At 37.9% G+C, this 22,641-nt stretch overlaps 4 protein-coding genes across 4 annotated transcripts in view; 1 reads left to right on the top strand and 3 right to left on the bottom strand.

Annotated features, from left to right (window-relative positions):
• The window catches only part of LOC146454983 (uncharacterized), a 146,278-nt gene extending 134,072 nt beyond the window's left edge, over positions 1-12,206 (bottom strand). Inside the window, exon 1 of the mRNA XM_085094842.1 lies at positions 12,123-12,206. Within this exon, the coding sequence (XP_084950968.1) occupies positions 12,123-12,195 (73 nt within the window). The 5' untranslated portion in view covers positions 12,196-12,206. The remainder of the gene's footprint in view (positions 1-12,122) is intronic.
• The window catches only part of LOC146454971 (uncharacterized), a 394,059-nt gene that overhangs the window by 153,348 nt on the left and 218,070 nt on the right, over positions 1-22,641 (bottom strand). The gene's annotated exons all lie outside the window — the stretch shown is intronic.
• The window catches only part of LOC146454976 (uncharacterized), a 234,456-nt gene that overhangs the window by 75,766 nt on the left and 136,049 nt on the right, over positions 1-22,641 (top strand). The gene's annotated exons all lie outside the window — the stretch shown is intronic.
• On the bottom strand, positions 2,288-10,750 carry LOC146454984 (uncharacterized). The gene is made up of 6 exons (XM_085094843.1): positions 10,671-10,750; positions 7,977-8,340; positions 7,491-7,605; positions 5,583-5,711; positions 2,879-3,505; positions 2,288-2,421 (listed from the first exon to the last, which is right to left on the bottom strand). Exons 1-6 carry the CDS (start codon positions 10,748-10,750, stop codon positions 2,288-2,290), a joined length of 1,449 nt encoding a protein of 482 aa, XP_084950969.1.

The following is a 22,641-nucleotide window of genomic DNA, read 5'->3' as shown; positions in this document are numbered from 1 at the left end:
TTTTCTATTGGTTCTTGAGTTTGAACCAATGGTGTATCTTTTAAGCGAGCCAATGGCGCAAGAGGGTTTTCGATCCTGATGTCAGCTAAGGTCAAAGTGTTTAGTTTTCTGACAAAGGCTGCATGTTGTAATTACATCTTGAAATTCCTGAATCGTGGATACCCACGATCAAATAACACAACAGCAGGAGAACGGTACAGCAGCGGATCGCTGAGCGAACAACCTCTCGCCGGAACAATGGAACAGTGGAGGATCAAAATGCACCAATCACATCCGGCCTTCGTGATACATATGGTGCCGTGTAATTAGTCGATCTCATCGCCTGAACAAGACTAACAGTAAGCAGTCGAAACGTCGCGATCTACATCTCAAGTGACCACATCGTGAGACAAACGATAGTACACTTTTTTATTATTATTGTATCTACCACGATAAACAACAACAAACATTTCTTCGACAGTATAGAACATTAATGAAAGTGAAGTCGTTGGCAAAACTAAAAATCTCTGTCTCGTAACGACATGAGGTACAAAAATCGCTAGCGAATTGTTAGCTGTTAAATGCATCTCCTTCATGACTGGAGAGATGACAGGCGGCCGTATTCGCAGGCTATCAAGTTAAGGTAGTCAACAGGTATGACCGCTCAACGAAAAGATGTCAAGAAGTACCCATCCCTTCCCCTTTGATGCCTCCCTCCCCCTCACCCCGTTACCACGATGGCTTACAACAAGCACATCGCTACGGGTTGCCATTAACAAACACGAGTCTCGAAGAAACATTTCAAGGAGTCATTGCAATTGCCTTACCCCATGGAACGTCCGTGTATCCACCAAAAACATAATCCTCTTTTCTTATGACCGTAACAGTATGTCTCTTTCCATCACAGCGGCGATGAAAGGTACCAACCCCTGAGTCATGGAATGAGGCACCGTAGCAGAGTAGCCAAAGAGAATCATTTGCAGCAACGGGTTGAAGAAACTGGCGGAGATAAACATCTTTTCCTGATATCATGGTAGAATTCATGAAAAGCTCTGGAAATAAAGTTTTAAAAGCATGTAGACCATGTATTCTACGTTATAGGTATAAAAATCTCGAATAGAAAAATAATTCTAGTGTTGATGCATACAAGTGCATGCACTCGATAAACATGGTGCATAATTTCCTGTAAAAGGTTCAGATTGGTGTTAAACTATTTGCAAGAGCCGTGCCACTATCACGAAAATATATCTATTGGCCTTTGCTTTAGTCCCTTTCTCTCTTTGGCCAGAAATCCAAGGCAGTGGATCCAAGATGTTCTTTACTTGCCAATAACGACGAAATAACCACGTAGTATGACGTTTATACACCAAGTGCCATTGTCATAGCCTTAACAGTCGCAGACGGAGTAGGGTGGAATCCTGGCCCCTTAACTGATGTATGTCGTAACAGACTCTTCAAGAAAATGCATCGAACCACACGGCATTAAGTAAGGCCGGAGGTGCAAAGAAATCCTGAAAAACAGCTACTAAACTCACTACACATTTTTTTCTGGGAGTTGTCACATTACGAGTTCTACTGCAGAAAAAACTGAGGAAAAAGTAGCCTGGGGGCTTTAGTCTCTACTTGGCTATAGCAACAACAGAAACAACAACAAACAAACTAGTATGACTATATCGTCGAGAGAGGTTTTAAATAGACTCAGATTTTGGTGGCATTGACCGACGTTTTGACAAAATAGGTGGCAGCCGGTTTTGAGTCTTGGAACTAAGGTTGAAATTTTAATAATTTATTTAAAAGAGAAGTTAATTTCAATAAAAAAAGCCCTTCTAAAGATCTCTTTTACTTGGATGATCACGCTGGGGAGACCAAATCAATTTTAGAATATATGAATTAATTCTCGAGCCCTCAACGTTAGTTTTTTTTACAATATTTAAATTGTGAAGACTAGGAATAGGAATTCTTGATGAGACGAAACAACAATACTAAAAAGTACGACGTATGTTAATTACCGTGCATATGCTCGCAATTGTTCCCATCAAATCCGATCTTACATCTGCAAATGTAACCATCGTCTTTGTTTTCACAAGTGCCCCCATTTTGACACGGAAACTGTTTCTTTCTGCAAAAATCAACTGTCAAAAAGATGAGGAAATCCTCGGTCAAGAATAAACCAGATGAGGACGTAAACTTTGTATCTGTTTATAGCCCCTTTTAATTGACAAATTAAAAATAAAACAAGGTCATTTTAAAGAGTATAGGACATGACACATAAAGCAAGGCAGTGATGAGGAACTGGTAACTCAACTAACTAGACAGTACCTGAACATCTGCGCCCATCTCCAACGAATCCAGGTTTACACTTGCAGCTGTATGACACTTTGGTGTCAATGCACGTGGCATTAACCTTGCAGGTGTGTTTTCCATTCGTACACTCATCAATCTCTGAAAACACAATCGCATACAATCAACATTTAACGTTTAACATAAAATAAATTCCGTTCAATATTTCGCTTTTTAGCCTCCTGTCCGATTTTGTAATCCTGCCGCCATGCTATTGACCAACATATATGTTGACGCTAACCGTGAACCATTTAATATAATATATCTGTGTTCTCAAAGAGGACAGAAGAAAAAATAAATATTCAGTCCACAATATCATCCATTCACAGAGTATCTAGTCTGTAGTCTTATTGATTACTCTTGTTTCTAAATGGTACGTCTGGCACTTAATCATATCGAACTTTTTTCTACTTTCGCTGTTACTGTAGTGTGTGTAACCAGTATGAATTGCATCAGTCAAATGTTCTTTCCTTAAAATAATTTTTACAATGATATTGGGATAGATATATGTTTTCTTTTCTGTATATTTAGGACGGTAATGAATAACTGGCATTCTCACCTGGACGTTGAATTTTTTCTTGTATTGCCTTGATTTGTTCTTGAGTCAAAGCCAAGTTGTAAACTTGCATCTGGGAGATCCTGCCTTTGAAAGACCACCACTTGTTAGCTCCAATTCTGACTTTATGGTGCGTGCTCAGTCTAATACCTGCTTTTATCTTTCGCTCGTAGACTTCGTATTCATCAATCCATAACTTGACTTCACCAGACGTGTGGTTATAGGATGCACCAACAAACTTCCAGCCGCCTGCTATAGAGGTGTGAATTGAGTAGACTGAACCAGAGTAGTATCCATCTGTTAAGCGGACATAGAGTCTTCCTCTATATAACCCCAACTTCACCCCCAAGTATCTCTCTGGCCTGTAGTCGAAGATTGGCCCGTTATGATCATCGTAGTACAACCAACATAACATTGTTATCGAGTAGCGTACATTTAAAGCTCCCCCACGGCTGTTGGGAAACTCGATGAAGCTATTCCAGGTTCCTTTGAACTCATAAGAGCCGTTAGCTTTACCGTCAGGACCTTGAGCAAGGCGGACATTCTTATGATTGCCTTGGGTTACTCGATTGTTGACTTCCTTGATGCCATACGAGGAATTGAGAGGGAACCATACAACAGGATCTGGAACTTGATAGAAAAACGATTTATGGATGCAAAGTCACGATAAAAATAAATGCTAAGATTACAGAAGCGGAAATAGAAATCCCAAATGAACTTATTATTTTTGTGATTGGATTCCGAAATACTGAATTATTTTAAATGGCGACGTTCTCTCGAGTTAATCGCCATCTTAGTTTTCGATTTTCTGTGTTTCTGTTGTTGTTGTGTTTGTTCTATACTCGCCCAGATCTCTTCTTTCCTCCGATTCACTGTACTTATTGGATTCCGTTTTGATGGCGGGTGAAGTGACCTATACATCTATAATTTCCCCTTTACTTCCCGGGCTGAACAAATAGTTAGCTCTGCAAGTGAATGATCATTAATGCAAGCAAAAGTGTTAATAAAACATTACTTGAATCATTGAATCTATCCGCTACGTTTAAACAAATGTATACAGAATAAAATAAAGCAGTAAAAGATTACTGGTTATATAACTACTTGAAAATTAAAACAAAGAAACAAATAAACAAACAAACAAGCCAATGATCAAAAGAAAACAACAACAAAAAAAGGATATAGCCTTAACTTACATACAAGCTCAGGAATACACATACAAGAGGGAAATGTCAGTAGAGATTTCTTATCTGCAACTTTTGTTATGGAGACTTATTAGGACTTTCAATTTCAGTAGCATTTAAGCTCTGTTTGTATGTATGTTGGACATATTTCATGCGAAAAAGTAAATAATAATAATAATAATAATAATAATAATAATAATAATAATAATAATAATAATAATAATAATAATAATAATAATAATAATAATAATAAATCAAGCAGAAGTTAAGGTGCGCTCAGTAGGAGAAGTTAAAGAAACAGGTGGCGGACCAGGAGGGTGGAGAACAAGGAAACGGTTGCTTTGGCTGGTTAAGCCAGGGGAGGAAATGTCCTACATATGTTATTGCTGGAGTGTACGAGCTTTACGAACAGTTGCTTCCTACACGAGTTTATTACAGCAAAACGACAAGAACGGGGCCGTGCTGTAAGGCGGCGGAATCCGTTGGGCATATCCTGGCGGGATGTTCTGCGCGTGCGCAAAGCAAGTGTTTTCAGCGGCATAATGCGTTGCGGAAGATCCTCTTCCTTGAGATAAGCTTGGACCTGATAGACAGTGTATCGCCACGGTACTCACCGACTGAACCGGTCTACGAGAACGACCGCGTGCAAGCCCTCTGGGGTGGGTTGCATGAAATTTAACGTCGGGCGTAACTACGTACTAACGCCAGACATTCAGCCCAGTCTTATTCAGTATTTTAACGTCTGACGATAGCATTTACGCCCGCCGTTAAGTTTTATGCAACTCGTCCCTGGGATGTCCAGGTGTACGCTGACCATGTCGAGGTGAGAGCAAATTGGACTGATGCCCGGATAGTTGACCACTCGGCAAAGACTGTCATCTTGTTGGAGATGAGCGGCCCCTTGCCCGACAACAGAAAGTCTAAGAGCTGTTAGAAGACGGGGAAGTACGCGCCGCTGAGACTGGAACTAAAGAGGCAGTTTTAGGGCTTTGAAGTGAAGCAGTTCAACATCATTATGAACGTGTTAGGGAGCTATAGTAAAGACCTTGAAACTACCATCCGTACCCTTACAGATTCAAGAAGCAAAGAGGTGCTACTAAAGATGCAGAAGGCCGTCCTCTCAAGTAGTATTAGCATAGCACGCCATTTCAAAGTGATGACCTGAGGACTTTTACGCCATAAACAGCGGATCCCCAGTCAGAAATGATGATTCGACTATTTTAATTAGAGACTGGATCATTATTATTATTTTAGCATTTTGCCATTTTCACGTGCTACTAGGACCTTTTTTTTACAAATTATCATTTTTCGGTTGATTTTATCTATCAAGTAATTTTAAATTTTTCACTGGAGAAATTTCCTAAAGGTCCTTAGGTTACGCTATAGCACCCTATAGCGCCTTTTTCGCTTCATCAGCATATAGATGTTTACACTGCTGCATAATAATAACCAATTGGCAATGGTCTTATCACAGCTAGAAGGGCAACTACCTAACGCGCCATGAATTATGGACAAGTCAATTTCACTGGTGCAATTGAAGCCGTCTCCTGTGTACCCTGGGTTACACTTGCAGATGTACGATCCCTTGGTGTTGACACACACTGCGTCGTGGCTGCAATTATGGATGTATCTTCCATATGCACATTCGTCAACGTCTATGTAAAAAAAAGATTGGACACAGATGATGGTTACACAAAAATCCCAAGACAAAAGTGAACATCCAGAATCTTAGGAGCTAGTTCGGGTATACCAAATTATTATCAACACACTGTAACACTGCCCTAATATGGTCATGGTGAACTCAATATACGTCGTCCGCACATAACAGATATCCTGCGATGTACGAAATTTTGTGTATCGGGAGAAAAAATGGCAGAGCGCTTTGAAAAATTCAAGTACACCAAATTATTTATAATGCTGTTTCATAAAACACAAAGAAGGCAATCAAGTTTGTTGTCAAGATTTGTAATAATTAGTACAAAAACTTGTACCGCTTTATACCTTTTTGTTTATGAACTGGGAAATTACAGTTCAGCAAAAAAAATTTTCCCTAGACTTTTGTATTGTTGTGTATTCTTGCAAAGGCGCGAAAATAACAAACAGTGTTCTCTTAGATTTGTTCTAACAACAATTAAACAGAGTTCTTGACTCGTCTGGAAGAGATGGAGAAAACCACCTGAGAAAATCGAGCTCGCAAAGAGCCTCGAGAAATTTTATCTCTATGGTAGGCAAATAGATATATAGAAGAAGTACAAAGCAATTAATCTCAGAAGCATTAGAGGTGGCTGAAAAACCTGTTTAGCATCGTAAGAGATCCAGAGTTCTTGCAATCAACAAGGCACTAGATGCGTTTCAGCTCGGCCCAGCTGACACAAAAAATCCTTCGCAACTTCAAAATACTGTCTGGTTTCAGCTTTTGAGGCTATAACTTTTGTCGAAATTTTTGCCGGAGTGATTGGCGCACTAGACGAATACTCAATTTTCATGCAAGTTCGGTCAACGCTTTCGATTTCATTCGAACTTAAACAAAGCTGCCACTTTCATTCATGCACGTCCGCGCGCGGTGAAATGTTGCAGTTTCTTTTTTAACAAATGAAGATCGCCCCCAGCTTTTCTGCTATAGACCTATGCTTTGTTGTCAATGTGTTGAATAATAAAACAATTACCACGCTCAATCTTGCGGGACATCGCCTAAATTTAGCAAACTCGGCAAACAGCCTCGTCGGCTTAGTATTAGGCGATATTCCGTGCGATTCGCAGAAGAATTGTTTTAAAATATTTTTTAGAAATCTTTTGACTAGTTTTAGAAACATAGAGATCACCAAAACTCTCCATGCTCGGTCGGTATTGTCTGAGAATTTTCGTTCTAGTAACCATGATATTTTGTGAGTTTTAAAGGTCAGCCAGAGTGTGGTGAGTGTTAGATAGGTTAGCCTTTGGGTAGGAAGGGAATTGTATAAAAAATAGGCTTAAACAGGGACCCGCACTAATCAAAATCATAGCTCCTCCCACTTTTGTCACACGCTGACAAAGTGAGCAACTGGGGAGTAACATTGGGGAATCGGTATTTCTTGAAAAATACCCTAAGCTGCTAAATGAATAGTGTGGACAAAAGGTACTGTAATTGAGCCGCAAAAACAAATTAGCAATTCTCAAGCGTTATTCACGAAATAAATACGCATTTGAATTAATTTATTCTGTCAATATTCTACTGTATCTTGCCGCACGCACTCTGCGATTTGCATAGCTCAGTGTTCACGATGAAATGACTGGCGGTTTGGCCAGGCCAATGTTCTTTTATAGTGCGGGTCTTGTGTTTAAAAATACCATAAAATCTTTAAAGATTTAACGTTAGTGGAAGCGCAATATATATATAATCAAGATAAAAGCTGCTAATAGAGTGTGGTAAAAGGTTTTCAACATTAACTTCTTACCCTGCTTACAGTGTGCATACATGAAACCAGGGGGACACAAACAACGATATCCTTTGTCTGTAAATCCAGATTGGCAGGTGCCTCCATTCGCGCAACGAGGCGTAATACAGGCACTCTAGAAGGCAAGAAAAAAAGCGTATTGCAGAATGTCTAACTAAGCCAAACCATGCGATCATTGCTCGGTAAATGCCTCTAACGCCATGTTTTTCGGACGCAGTTTCTAAGTGAAGAGCAATGGCTTAAGTTTAGTTTCATCTGATGCTGTCGTAAATTGCGAAATTGTTTTGGAGGAAATACAAAGATAATGAAACAGACAAGACAAAGGAGAAGTGATTAAGAAGAAGAATAAGAATTAAGAATGAAGAAGAAGAAGAAGAAGAAGAAGAAGAAGAAGAAGAAGAAGAAGAAGAAGAAGAAGAAGAAGAAGAACGAGGAGGAGAAGTATAGGAGGAGTTGGAGGAGGAGAAGTAGGAGAGAAGACCTTACATTCGTTCCACGGTAGAAGTAGTCTTTCGTTTCCACAAACTGGACGTCATGTTCTTGGTGAGTTGCATTGTTCAACTCACATCTGTAAATTCCTTTCGTACTTGCTTTATTCTCAAAGTTAATGCTGACACAGTTTGGTTCTTCATAACAAAGCAACTCACAGGCGTCCATATCTCGGACTTGGGTAATTGTTATATTGTGATTTACCAGACGCTTGTTAGCAAAGAAGAAAAAAGAAGGGAAAACCAGTTCACGGCATTCGCCTGAAAAAAAATTGAAGCGGATGAGACACAACATCAATAGACCATGTTGGCAAAATGATTGTAATTCAGTCAAAGAAACAAGGCACAGGGAACAGTGCAGCCTTTATAAAATATGAAAAAAAAAAAAAAAAAAAAAACAAAAAAAAAAAACTTCCAACTACGTTCGGTTGAAAATTTGTGCTTTCCATTGCCTTTTTACAGTGGGACAGTTCTGACACCTGACGACACAGACAACACCGACACACTTTTAAAATGCTTCAAATGTGCGACTCGTTATTCATGTCATTAGCCCTAACACATAAAATATCGCCATCTTACTAAGTGTAATGTGTTCGTTTCAACCCTACTTGTTCTCTCAGAAGTCTTCTTTGAGTGAACTTCTAATCTGAAGTGAGTTCAAAAAGGTAACCGGAATTACTAAAATAAAAGACTACAATGATAAAACCACGGGTCTGCAAACAAAACCAAGTTTTCATAGAAAAACTATGCTATTCGCGTTAATTTTTAACACATCAGACCTGGTCCCATTCGGGGGAGTAAATTTTGATAAGTTTTCATAATTTTCTCGATAGTTACATCTTTTGCTATTATTTGTTTTGATGAACTACTATTTCATGCTTTTTGTTAATTTGCGCGGTAAAATAATTGGCTCGACAGGTCTTACATCTTCTATTATTCTATAATGTTTTTTTAATAGATAAGCTATGTTATTTTAATGTGTTGGTATATTATGTTATGTTCTTTTATGTAGCGTTAGAAAAGATATATTTGAGCTAATCAAAAGTGTTGTGATCACAGACGCTTTTTGAAGGCCATCGATTCATAAAAATTGTTAAAAAAAAGACCCGTCTCCTCTTCCTTGAAACCAGAGACGTAACAAGATTCAACTAAATCATTGTTTTTAGTTTTCTTTAAATTATGGCTGACAGCGTCAGGTATCCTGCGAGACCAACTAAGTGTCAGGTGGCATTTTAGACTCAAACGATAATTCCTGAACAAATGATAATAAAAATCCGTTTATCTACCAAGGATCTTATGGAAAATTACAGAAAATTAATTAATAAGTTATAAGGAAATGACATATTGCTAGGTAGCATCTGAAAATTTCGTAGTTATTTTGCGATATAGAGCTGCAGATTTCTCTGCCCAATGGTGATGATTTTCAAAGCTTGACAAATATTTTTTCACTTAACAGTTGGTTCATGCGTCAGCGTGCGTTCATCGAGATTTGAAGCACACGGGAAGTTTGGAGAGCACAAAAGATGCGTAAGAGTTGCTCGATGCGTTAGACGCCGAGAGCAACTCTAGCTTCTTGAGTGCTCTCCTTTATTCACTTTTATTCAAAAATTTCTAGTCCTGCAAGGGGGTGCCATCACGCAAGACGTCTAACTAAATAACATAAAATAAAGTTAAAAATGATAGCCTTAATAAAATCACCTACAAAAGATAAAAAGGATAAAAATATCATAGCATCAATCATCGTACAAAAATGAAAATAAAAAATTCATCATTGGCTAAAATACTCAAAAAAGACTTTTTTAAATTGGTCTACAGACTTAAGAACTGCAGAGGAATTAATATCTGCGGACTCATGAACCAATTGTTTTATAACATTTTCAACCCGGTAGTTTAACCCGTTGATTCTAGGTTGACCAGAGGTTTTCCAAGCATTCATCCAATGTGCAAAGTGGTAATAAACAACCCGGCCCATGTTCAGTAGAAAAATCCAAAACTAAGTAAGTGAAAAAACAACAACACCCCTTTGGCCTATCGAATAAAATAAACTGGTTGCCAATTAAAAATTTTCCAAGAAACAAAAAAATTCTTTCCGCTCGCACGATTTACGTAGTTGTCACGTTTCATAAATGAAATAGAAAGAAAACGGATAATTGAAGCTTTCCTAAACAAGAAAAAATCTTCAGATAAGTCTTTGTTCTAACAAGCAAAAGCGTACAATTTTTAATCCGAGGCGACAAACGCACAAGCGATTTTAAGGAACTGCAAGTCCATTTTGAAATGAATTTATCGAACAGTGCGGAGCCAGTTTTCAAACATTTCGCAAAAAACTGTTAGGAATACGAAGAATCGATCAATTAGAAAAGTATTTAAATACAAATTCACAATCAAACCTTTAATTTCATGATAATTGGATTCCCACAAGTACTTGAACATTAACAAGAAAGTCCGTGGCTTTGATGATGATCTTAGATGTCCGCTTGCTCGTCTGCTGGGTAAAACGACAATTTGTCGTTGAGGCACAATTTCTAAGCCGTTAGTTATCGGATTTCCGCTGTTGAAACTGTCGAATATTCCTTAGCAGTTTTCTTTCAAGTTATTGTTTCTAAAAGTGTGTTTTCCCTCCGAAATTTGCGTCTGAAAATTAATAGTTTTGCGAAACACGATGACACGGACCTTCTCTTTTTTCCTTTACTTTAGGTTTTTTCGGTAGTTAAAAACTCCAATCCAAAAAGTAGGCAGATATTCTTCATCATCTGGTTCGCTTGTTGCCATCTGTAGTTAAACGTTTTGCTGAAGTTTTTCCCCGTTTTTGAATGCAAAATGCCGAAGTCACTAACGGAGAAATTTTTTTCTCAAGGAATTAGTTTGCTGATGTCATTAGCGTGCACAAGGGAATATGAAGCACGCGCGCGCAATTGAATTTGATAGCTATGTTATAATTTAAATTGACGGTCAATGTCAAATCAAGGATAGGACAGTTGAGATGATTAACAAGGCGGCTCTTCAACATATAAATTATTGCTAACATAGCCGCTAAGAAGACAATAACCGGCATTGATATGGAAATTGTTCCACCTGTTATAGGAAATCCTACGTATGGTAAATTGGGTTAAAATGAATTATCACAGTTTGTAGCGAGTTTTCTTGCAGGGGAGCTTGAATGCATATATAACTTGCTACTCCATACACTTGCACTTCAAAACAGCACAGTAACCTCAATGATAATGGATAGCACTGTTGTCACATTTCCTATAATTAAGCAAGTTATCCTTTCGGCTTTTTAATTTTATATGAGCCGCAAAAGTTTACTAAAGAAGACGAATTCACCTAAATTTTATAAAAGCTCAAAGTTTCGACGATTGAACATTTCGTTGTTAAAGGCGAAACTTGCAGGAAGACAAGCTACAAAAATTCATCGCTAGGTTAGATATAGGGTAATAACGGCTTTTTATAAAACCACTATTTTTAAATATGTTTAAAAACATATTTTACCAAAACGTGCCAAGTGGTATGGAAGTTTGTCGTTTGTCGTTTCATACCGTTAGAGAACGAAAACGGTATAGCTGTCAATTTCTATTCGCTGGGTATATTATCTTTACATACAATTTCTGCTTAATAGCTATAGCTGTTTCGACGGAATACTAATTGGGGGTATTTAAGATTGCGTAACTTAGAGACAGGAAGTCAATGTATCACTAAATTTTGTCGTTGTAAAAACGATGAGAAAACAAAGAATACGTTCACTTAAAGCCTATCAGTTTGAAAATTTATTTTTATAAAAAAAGATCTTTTGAGCTGGTTGTGGTTTCTATTCGGGACTGTCCTGTCGAGTTAGTGTTATAGAGCATGGAAAATGTAAATCTATGTTTAAACCGAAAATAAGTAATACCCAGTTGTTGAAGATATGAAATTTATGTACGAGCCTTTAAGCTGAACATAACGTTGAACCAGTGTAATACCTCTTCCAGAACCAATGTCTTCTTGTAATATTACCAGACACAAGATAAGAACAATTACAGAGAATACTGACTTAGAAAACCATCCCATGTCAGTGGTAAAGGAAATACTCGTTGGGGGTTAGGGACAAGTTAGCATTTTTTAGTGAAAAATGGAGGAAAACATCATTCGAATAAAGAAAACTTACCGTCTGGGCAGGCTGAGATGAGTTTCATACAGGACAGTAGCTCGAAAATATAAAGGTAAATAACACGACCCATGTTCGGGTTCTTTGAACTTCAAAAGAGGAATGCAAATAAAACGCTGGTCCACAGGATCTATTTGCTTTTGCCACCGGTCGAGTTTTAACGTCAGGTTTGATGGAACGTCGAAGCTGTCTTTTTTAACCAATGACAATATTGTTCTTACAGACAGTTCTCTTTAACATGAGCAGCTTCCCATTAGTGAGGCGATTTCAAAACTTGCTATTTAATGAAAACCACAACGAGGAATTTGGTCATTTTTCTAGTTTGGAGGTGAAAAAAAAAAAAAAAAAAAAAAAGAAAAAGAAAAAGTCTATCAACTGACAATATGTCTAGAGTCTACTACGGAAGGATTCTTATTTTAGGGTTAGACACATTTGGTAGAAATCGATAAAAACTCTTCGTAAATTTAAGTCTTACTGTCGAATGTTGTTATTTTATCGCGCTTTTATATGTCTGAGTCGTTTGTCAAATTATTCCTTCGGGGGAGGTGAGGAAGGGGGGGATTACTCACGCTATGTAGTGGGCTATACGGTGAGACTTCGCCAGAAGGGTTACATCGCAGTCTTTGACACGTTTAGCTTTTATCTCTTTCATATACGTTGAGTTGAGTTTTTTAAATATTTTTGCCAATAGTTAACAATTACCCTGCTCAATCTTGCGGAATATCGCCTGATACTTAGAATCAGGCGATATTCCGCAAGATTGAGCAGGATAATTGTTTTGTTGTTCAACACATTGATAACAAAGCACAGGTTTATAGCAGAAAAGATGTAGACGATCTTTACTTGTCAAAAAAGGAAACTTGTAACATTTTAACGCTTTGTTCAAGTTTGAATGAAATCGAGAGCGTTGGCAGAAGTTCCAACAAAATTGAGCAATTCGTCGAGTGTGCCAGTCGCTCAAACTAAATTCCCACAAAGTCAGCCTGAAAAGTTATAATTATTTGTTATGTTGAATTTGAAGACAAAAGATGAACCATGTGGCTGTTGCTGAACCTGCTGAAAAATAAATTGATGTAAGCTTTCTTTTATTTATCATCACAGATCATGACAGATGTGATGGAAACGCAGCATGGCTCAACAATCACTTGAGGCAGTTCATAAACTTGTAAATTATGCATTCTTGTGTGAAAGTTTCTGTGCACTTTCCCCATCAAGGGATAGATCCAGTTGTGTATTAAATTTCTTCTCAGTACTTATTACCTCTGTGAGGAAATGTGGTCCATGCAAGGTAAAGAAAAACTCTTTGACTTTGACAGGATTCGAAGCCATTACCACAGGATTTTGATCACTGATGGACGAAATGTCCTCACTACAGAAATGCAAAATTTTAGTGGTTTCCTTCCCACACAGAAATTTCCATTCAATTTACAGCTGTATAATCAGTACTGTACTGAACAGCACAAAATTTCATTATCCCTGTTATTTCCAACTTTACTCCAAGTTACCTCTCATGTAGCAAATTATAAAGTGTAGACTGGCCCCCATAACTGCCTGATGGATTTTTTTAGTAACGAGTTTGACAGGGACAGTTGAGGATTTATACCCAAGTGTTATTTGATTTTATGTCAAACAATTTACTTTAATTTAAAACCAGGTACAGATGACTAGGGACTGCAAAAACATATATTTTTTTACTGTTGAATAATTAGACTTACGACATTTATTGCATTCAACATAGTAAGACTGCACTCCTTACACGGATTGGAGTCGAGATTTTAAAGGGACAACCAACGTTCATTGCCATGAATGAAAGGATCCTGGGAGATATATCTGGCACCCCTTGCAGATTTTGCAGGGGAGGATGACATCATCAACAACTTGGCAAAGGAGAGAGAGCCTAGTTCGTGATTAATTTTGCAAATCGCCCCATTATTTTTGGCCAGGATTGTCTGATTTTAGCGTTGCTTTTAAATTGGCAAATGATATCATTTTGAAGACAATTTGGAAGTTGCTTTCGTTAAAATCAAGAGTGTTATGGCCATCCCCATCATCACCTCGCCGTAAAAAGTGAAAGTTACAGTCGCGAATATTGGAAAAAGAGACGAGGAATGGATATTTGTCTTCAGACGTCGATATGCGTGCGCATAGTTATTTTGCAAAGTATGCACATAGAAGCACTGAAAGAGATAAGAATCTTTCGAAAACTGTAGGCAAATGGAGAGGGCATATCTTTTCAGCAATGGTGCTTAGTTAGATGCAGTCCACTTGCCTGTTCCCAGTGAGGTTAGGAGCTGAAATGTTGGACGTAAAGGCGAATAACTTTTTGCGATCTCCGACGCCCTCTTAGTTTTGCGTAAGGCAGGTGCCATTGACAACACCAACACAAATTTTAAAAGAATACGAGATGGCGCTTTTCCCACTATTGAAGACGAATATCACTTTAAGAGCAGAAACGTTTAATTCCTAGCGGTGGCTGTTTTGCTAAATCGCGCGTATTGCGTGACCACTCAAAACAGATACAATACGTCATCAAAACATTTGTCCGAACATTTCTCGGCCACAATTCTCACCACTAAAAAGCCATATTGTGATGTTTGTGGGCCCTTTGTTACCTTTTGCAGCGTGTAAAGGCTTTCTTTATCATTTTATCGCCATGCTGACATGCTTTCCTAAATGCATTTCACAGAGTAAATCTATTTTCGAACATTTCTCACCCCATTACGTAAAAATAATTCAAAATTAGCTTAGATTTTTTATTGCGACACGGGTGAGAAATGTTGGCAAAGTACTAAGACGAACTTATGCTGTAATCAAAAGGGGTAGAATAGAAGGAGAAACAATTTTTCTTTCATTGGGAGAAAAGTTGACCTGTAAACAAGCCATTTTCTTCCCTGCAACACGATTTGAATGAGCGAGAAATGACCGCGAGAACTGTTACGTATTGAAACATAGCAAGCTCAATGTCACGCAGTGCGTGACTTACAACTTAACTGAATGAATGAATGAATGAATGAATGAATGAATAAATGTTTATTTCCCACAATTATAAGTAACATAATAAGTACATAGTGCAATTTACATTGAAGTCGGGAGGAAGACTAAAGAAACCCTTACGACCTTTTACAAAGTAGTCCCCCTTTGATTCAAATTACATTTTTAAGCTAAATTAATCAGGATATCAGGTTTGGTGTACAAATAACAGCAATAATAAAAGGTGCAAGTAAAATTATGTAAGTTAACGCCGATATCATAATCATTGAAAGAGAAGGAATTGCTTCATTTTCTTTTTGAAAACATGTATAGAAAGAGATCGTTTTATTTCTATAGGAGTTTTGTTCCATGTATCAACTATCTTAGTTCTTAAAGAGTATTTTCCATAGTTAGTTCGGTTAAAACACTTATGTAGATGTTTTGAATTCCTGGTATTATAACCATGGACTTGCGTGTTTTCAATGCAGAGGTCACTAAAATAGGTGGGTAACGATTTACTGATAATGCTTTGAACGGAGCGGTCTTTGTATGAAGTGCAGTTATTTTCCCTTACGTTTGAGTGAAAAGCTACAACCACGTTAAATAAATAATTTGACGGTGTTGCTTGAGGTTCTTACGCTACTAGTTGGTTCTATCATCCTGAAGGGAAAGCACGAAAATTACCCTACTATTCTGCTATTCTGGTGTGCGATGTTATCTATCACTGCAGTAGGACTATCATCCAAAGTACTCAAAAACGCCCTCGTTAACTTTTATACCATCAATTTGCTACACTAGTAATGTTCTAGCTGTAATTTCTTCCTCAAAATATCGGTTTATGAGGATAAGTCTGCTTTCCATGCAGTCTACATAATGTACATCAGAGTGAGCGTGTGGGGATCCCCCGCTAAGGCCATAAGGACATAGTTTGGCATTTTGTTGAGATCACGCTAAACGGCTATTTGCGCCAAGCTTACCCAACGGGCAAAAAGAGTAGCTTTCTTGACTTGATTACTGCCCAAAGCAAAAATACGCACCATATGACGTGGTTGATCGCCAGTAACTTACATTCCAATGTTTCCACTTAGCAAATACGCACGGTCAGCCTTACAACAAGAACGCGCGGTCCAAGTCCTCTTTTCCATGGCGAGTAAAAAATGCGACCATATGTAACCCTTGAGACTTGAAACAACATTAACTTCATGTATAAGCAATAATACGCATGAAATATTTATCTTTTCTAAAGATATAACTAGTTTTTTTGCAAAACCACGTTTTCAGACAATCCTGACCAAAAATACCCGGGACAGTATACAAAATAGTATTGTCTGTGAACATTTTCATTCTCTGTATCTTAAGCCAGTCTTCAACATTTTTATTAAGCTGTTTTTGCAATTGTTGGAAAGCCCCCCTGCCCCCAAACAATGTTGAGCGCAACTGGAATCATTCGGACTGCAGATAAGCACAGCATCGTAACAACATTGCTTGGGGGTAAGGGGGGGGGGGGGGGGTGGGGCGGGGAAACAGTTCGTGATTAATTTTGCAAATCGTCCCATTATTTTTGGCCAGGATTGTAGTTATCCAAGATAACGGATGGTCGTCCCGGGTCTCAGTCGTTTTCATCGTTTCGAGCGTTTTAGTGCGGACACTTTTGAAAACGCATCAGTGTGGATGGTGCCTATAGCTTGGCACCAGTAACGTACTTTGGGAAAGACAATGCAATGATTCTGCAATGTTGCCATGGCAACGATTTTGCTTCCGGATCTCCTTATTTGACCTAGCTTAATAGAGGAGCGCATTGCTTGATAATATGGATATGGTGTGTGTTTTGAACAATACTGCCTCTGTCCTTATAGTGTCAAAGTATAGGCAACATTCACCTCAAAGCAAAAAAAGACTGGAACCAAGAGTGTTGCCATAGCAAAATCGCAATAAAAAAATCAAAGTATGTACTGTCTGGCGTCTTTTGTAAGGCACAATCTGATGGTGCCAAGTTTCCATCACCATAGCTCATTATTTCCAGAGATATTCTTCATTTTGTGAATTATCGTCAAATCTTATCTAGTGGGAGCCTAAAAATGTTTTTACATTTCTGTTTGTCGGGTAATAGACTAATTTCGGGTAATAGACTAATTTCGATAAATCAGATTAAAATTATAGCTTGGCTTACAGGCTAATTTAAAAATATTTCCTCTTTTCTAAGAAACCACACAACACTTTTAAAATTTGAAAACATGTTTCGACAGAAACTTCTGTCATCTTCAGTTTAAATTACAAAGCACAGAGTTTCTGTCGAAACATGTTTTCAAATTTAAAAAGTGTTGTGTGGTTTCTTAGAATATCGACATATCTGCTATTTCCTCTTTTATTCCTCAACAGACTTCAATGCCTCTGTTGTTTTATTCCCCTTGGCCTCGTAGCCTCGTTAATAATAATCCAGATCGAATTGGAATTTGGAAATGTTGCTTGAAGTCAGTGACCTATTTGAAAGCGTGCTCCTTTTTTTGAACCTATCTGGCAGTACTAGAAACGTTTCTCCAGTAGAACTATGCAGAGACGCATAAGGGGCTTCTGGTAGAACTTATTTTTTTTGTTTTTCATTTACAGAAAATTTACCGGATAACAATTCCGAATTAAACCTCTTTGTTTTAAACGAATAAGGTGAACACTGAGATAAAAGCAAAAGTTTCCTAAAGGTTTATTTCCAGTTGGAGCGATTTTACGCTGCCTTTTAACCTCTGGCGTGTTGCGCGCGCCATCTTGTGATAGGACAGGGGACAAACGTGCAGCTAAAAGCCTTTCAAGTCTCTAGTAACATGAGTAAAGGGTTAATATAAAATACAGTAATTAAGACGAATTAGGAGAACATCTTTAATTAATTCACATTACTTTCAATACTCCCAGTATACAATTCACAAAAGAAAGAACTCACTAATACCGCGTCATATGTGATGTCATCGATCTCATAAAGGAAACAGTTTTAAACGTGGTATGTATACCTTAAAAGGTCCACTACCATAGTTTTAATATACGGTAAAAGGAGAGCACGTGGCCACGATGGAGTGAAGACGTGTCTTACTGAGCTCCGACAAAAATTGGAAATTTTTCTTATTTAAAAATGAAATTGCTTCGAATAATGCTTCATGTCAGGTAAACGTTTAAGATCCGGAAAGCAACTGACAATTTGAGGCAGCCATAAACAACGTGAACACGAACCGCCGAAGGAAAATAGAAAGGTGACGCCGACACACGAAGACGCCATGACTGCTGAAGTTCTGCAAGAGTTAAAGTCCATGCGGAGCGAACTCACCGGTCAAATAAGGAAACTAAGTGCAGATCTAATTGACTTCCAGCAAGACACGAACGCCAGGTTAGTCAAGATAGAAAGTGCAATGTCGAAAATTGACGAGATAGAAATCCTGAATAACAAAGCTCAAGTACTTGACGAAGAGGTCGACCGAATTAAGGTTTCTTTAACCTCTACGAAGTCTACGGTTGAAGCGATGGACAGCAAAATGGAAGACTCCTTTAAAAAACGTCAGGAAAGTAACAGAGAACTTAAGAATAAACTGGAACACTTGGAAAGATACTCCCGCGACTTCAATATTCGCCTGATAGGGGTCGAAGAAGAAGAAGGTGAAGATTGCATGACCATTGTTTTAGACCACTTCACACTTCTTGGCTTCGAAGAAGCTCACGGAGAATTAGAAAATGCTCATCGCACAGGAAGAAGACAGGATGGCAAACCCAGGCATATTATTGCGAAATTGTACGCTAGACCATTTAAGAGGAACCTACTTCGAGCCGCGAAGAACCCACAGAATAAAAACTTGCTTAATGGAGTAAGATTAGTCGAGGACTTTACACCCGGTGATTTCGAACTCCGTAAGAAAGCTCTACCGATGATGAAAAAAGCTTTTGAAGGCAAGAAAGTACGTTTTACAAAAGGCAAACTGTTAATCGACGGTAAGGCTGTTCCGGTACAATAATTAGATTAAAATAGACTAAAGTAGTATGAAGCAGCTATTATAAAATATTATACTATTTGTTTTGGATACCCTCACTTCGGAGCGAAGCTAGGATCAGCGTGTAAACAACGCGCAATGATAGTGGCCAAAACGCTAGCGACGCTTGTGCATTGCTGCACATCCGCGAATTTTCAAAGTGTGTGCCTGCTGTTTTTCATGTTCTTTTTCTTCGCTTTATTTTTTAATGTACTATACGAACCAAATTATTTCTTTACCTCAAACACCTCAAATCGCAGTATAAACATTAGATCCACAATATTCATTTTAGCGACTTGCTATTTGTTGATATCCATTCCCTCTTCAGAGTATATATTTTTTATTGTATTATCCTTTTTTGCTTTTATTTGGCCAAATGATTACGGGTGAACTTATTTCACTAAACATCAGAGGCATCAGCAACTTTCGAAAACGAAAAACAATTTTCACCTGGTGCAGAAAACAAAAAGCAGATATTATATTTCTACAGGAAACTCATTCAACCGAGAAAAATGAAGCCCAATGGAAAAGGGAATGGGGCGCCCCATTCTTCTGCTCCCACGGGGCTAACAACGCCCGTGGGGTTGCGATTTGATTCGAAATAATTTTGATTGTATCGTTGAACAAAAGGTAGCTGACGCATATGGCAGATTTCTCATACTGAAAGTGATACTCAATGGTGAACAAACCCTTCTAGTAAACTTTTACGGTCCAAACAGAGACAATGAATTAGTTGCCTTCTATCTCTCGCTATTGCAGACTATTGTGAAAAATGATTTTGATACTATTGAAAATATTATTATAGGTGGAGATTTTAATTGTCCATTAAACCCCACAGTGGACAAAAGAGGTGGTAACCTTTTCCCAAGGCAATCTGTAATTAACACAATAGAAGAGCTACAATCAGAGCTGGATTTACATGACATTTGGCGCATTAAAAACCCTACGACACGTAGTTATACATGGAGTCAATCGGAACCCCCATTTTTTTCTAGATTAGATTACTGGCTAATTTCAAACTCTCTAGCGGATAATGTTTGTTCGGTCGATATAATACCCTCTATCAAAACAGACCATTCCGCAATCCTAATAGAATTTCAAGGTGTTGATGCAAAAGCTAAGGGTCCTGGGATTTGGAAACTTAATTGTTCCTTGCTGAGTGACGAGACTTACGTTGAAAAAATAAATTCTCTAATACCTAAATGGGTACAGGAAGGTGAGATCGATCTTGAAGACCCGCGATCAGTGTGGGACTGGGTGAAATATAACATTAAAAAATATTCCAGACAATATTCAATGAATAAATGTAAGGAAAAGAAATTGGAAGAGCAGAAGTTAAACAAGGAATTTAAGGAAGCTTCTTTAATTTTTGAAAATAATCCTTCTCAGGAAAATCAAACGATTTTAAATGTGCTTCGAGAGCGGATTGAAAAATTGTATGAAGAAAAGGTTGAAGGTATAATCGTAAGATCACGGGCACGCTGGCATGAGCACGGTGAAAAGAACTCCAAATATTTTTTCAACTTGGAAAAACGAAATCATATAAAAAAGCATATTCGGAAACTTCATATGAGTGGTACTAACATACAAAATTTCATGACCGTCATTGATTTGGAAAATTATAAATGTAAAAACTACTATAAACATTTGACAAAATTTATATACGAAAAACCTAGGAAATGGGATAAGCTCAGTCAGGAATTTTATTTAAGAGAAGACCAAATTTCAGAAGTATATCTTTTACCTTTGAGGGCTGCTAGCTAACTGTGTGTACGCTCTTTTCAATACAAAGTGTTAAATTACATCCTCTACACAAATGACCGTCTTTTTAAAATAGGGTATGTATCAAATCCAAACTGCACCTTTTGTAAAGAGCATCGAGAAACTATTCATCATATCCTATTTGAATGCTCTTTTTCCAAGCATTTTTGGAATTTGGTGTCCTCTTGTATATTAAATAGGCTTGGAAGTTGCGAGTGCCTCTCGATACGTGACATTATGATAGGCATTCTGAAGGAGGGAATGGATCTGCTTAACTATATAGTAATTTTAGAAAAAACGTATCTGTGGAGCTGTAGGTGTAAAGAAATTAACCCCATCTTTAATCATTTCAAGAAAATTTTGGAAATCAAATATGAAACAAAAAATACATAGCCTTTAAGACAAATAAAATCCGCCAATTTAAAAAGAAATGGGAGATGTTTGAGGTATTTAATTTAATTTAATTTAGTTTAATTCAAATTTCAATTGTAATCTTAATTAAAAGTATGTAATTGTCAGTTAAAAAAAAAATATATATATATATATATATATATATATATATATATATATACCTGGATTTTTGAAAACGTGACTCCCAGAAATTGGGCACATTTTGAGACCTTCTAGGCTGAAGGAATATGCTAGTCATTAACAAGACTTCAATTAGGGTTTATCACAAGATTTTAAGCAAGGTCAAAGAATAGTATGGGAGAGAAAAACGAAAGAGGCTTTTCTTTGGAATTAGACATGACACTAATTAAAAACATCTGCATGAAATGAAACATGACCTGTGAACTTCCTACAAAATGTGCCAGAATTTAGCGATGATTAACCGCGCCAACGCATCGAAAATCTGGCCCAAAACCCGGTCTTTTAGCGCTCAAGTCTAGCTTTCTTCAACAGGATCGGCTTCTTGAGAGAAAGACAGCGTTTCAAATTGATTTTTTATGTTCATACTAGATTCATGCTGCACGCGAACTAGGATCACGGCGACCGAACATCTGCAGGAAACTATTTATGAAACTCGAGAGCGGAAATACCACCCAAAATCGCATATCTCGACTAATCGATCACTAGCCTAACGACGCTACAGTTATAAGGGTGAAAAATAATCGAATAGCTTTTCAAACTCACGCTTTTTGAAGAGAAAATCCTTGCCCATCCTTGCTAGTGTTTTCATACTAACTTAAGTTCCCGGATGTTGAAATCAACATTTGAAAAGGGAAGGGTTAGCGCCCTTTCCTACCACAAAAATATACTAAGTCTTAAGCTGGGTAACAAATTCGCAGAAATTTCACGTTGGCCGAAAAGAAATCATCCCTAAGACCTACTTTTTAAAGCCAAAGATTGTCACCACTTCAAGCAAAGCCCACAGTATACAAGCCTTTAATAGTCTGAGCCCGAGTAACTGAAAATTACCCGTTTAGCTTAAAAGAGGACTACTGGTAGCAAGAATATTAGACGAGGCAGGAACTGCACTCGTAAGACATCTTCCCTCACTAGACTTAATGATGTCCTCAGGAAAACTTTGCTTCAGGAAGTCAAACAAAAAGCTAGGTCTAATGACTTAGTTCTGATCTCAGAGCGTGCGCCGAATTCAAAGCCAAATCGTTGCGCGGTTAGAAGACGTTTGAGAGAGAGTGGGGCTAGGTTAGCAAATCAGGGAGGGAGGTAAAGGGGGGGGGGGGGGGGGGGAGGTGAAAAATATTTTGGTTTTATAAATATTTGCTAATGACCATTGTGATCTATTAAGTTACTGATGTGAAATTCAATAAGAAACGCTA

Source organism: Pavona decussata, unplaced genomic scaffold (genome assembly GCF_977016875.1).
Source record: "Pavona decussata unplaced genomic scaffold, jaPavDecu1.1 SCAFFOLD_291, whole genome shotgun sequence".
Lineage (NCBI taxonomy): Eukaryota > Metazoa > Cnidaria > Anthozoa > Scleractinia > Agariciidae > Pavona > Pavona decussata.
This window is presented reverse-complemented; position numbering and strand designations above follow the sequence as displayed.

Excerpts from the sequence above, each read along its gene's own strand:
- LOC146454984 (XM_085094843.1), bottom strand. The coding sequence starts at position 10,750 with ATGGCAACAAGCGAACCAGATGATGAAGAATATCTGCCTACTTTTTGG. Across the intron at positions 8,341-10,670 it reads AACTACCGAAAAAACCTAAA|GCTGCACTGTTCCCTGTGCC; the intron begins GTAAAGGAAAAA and ends TATTTTATAAAG. Across the intron at positions 5,712-7,490 it reads GTATGCACACTGTAAGCAGG|ACGTTGACGAATGTGCATAT; the intron begins GTAAGAAGTTAA and ends TTTTTTACATAG.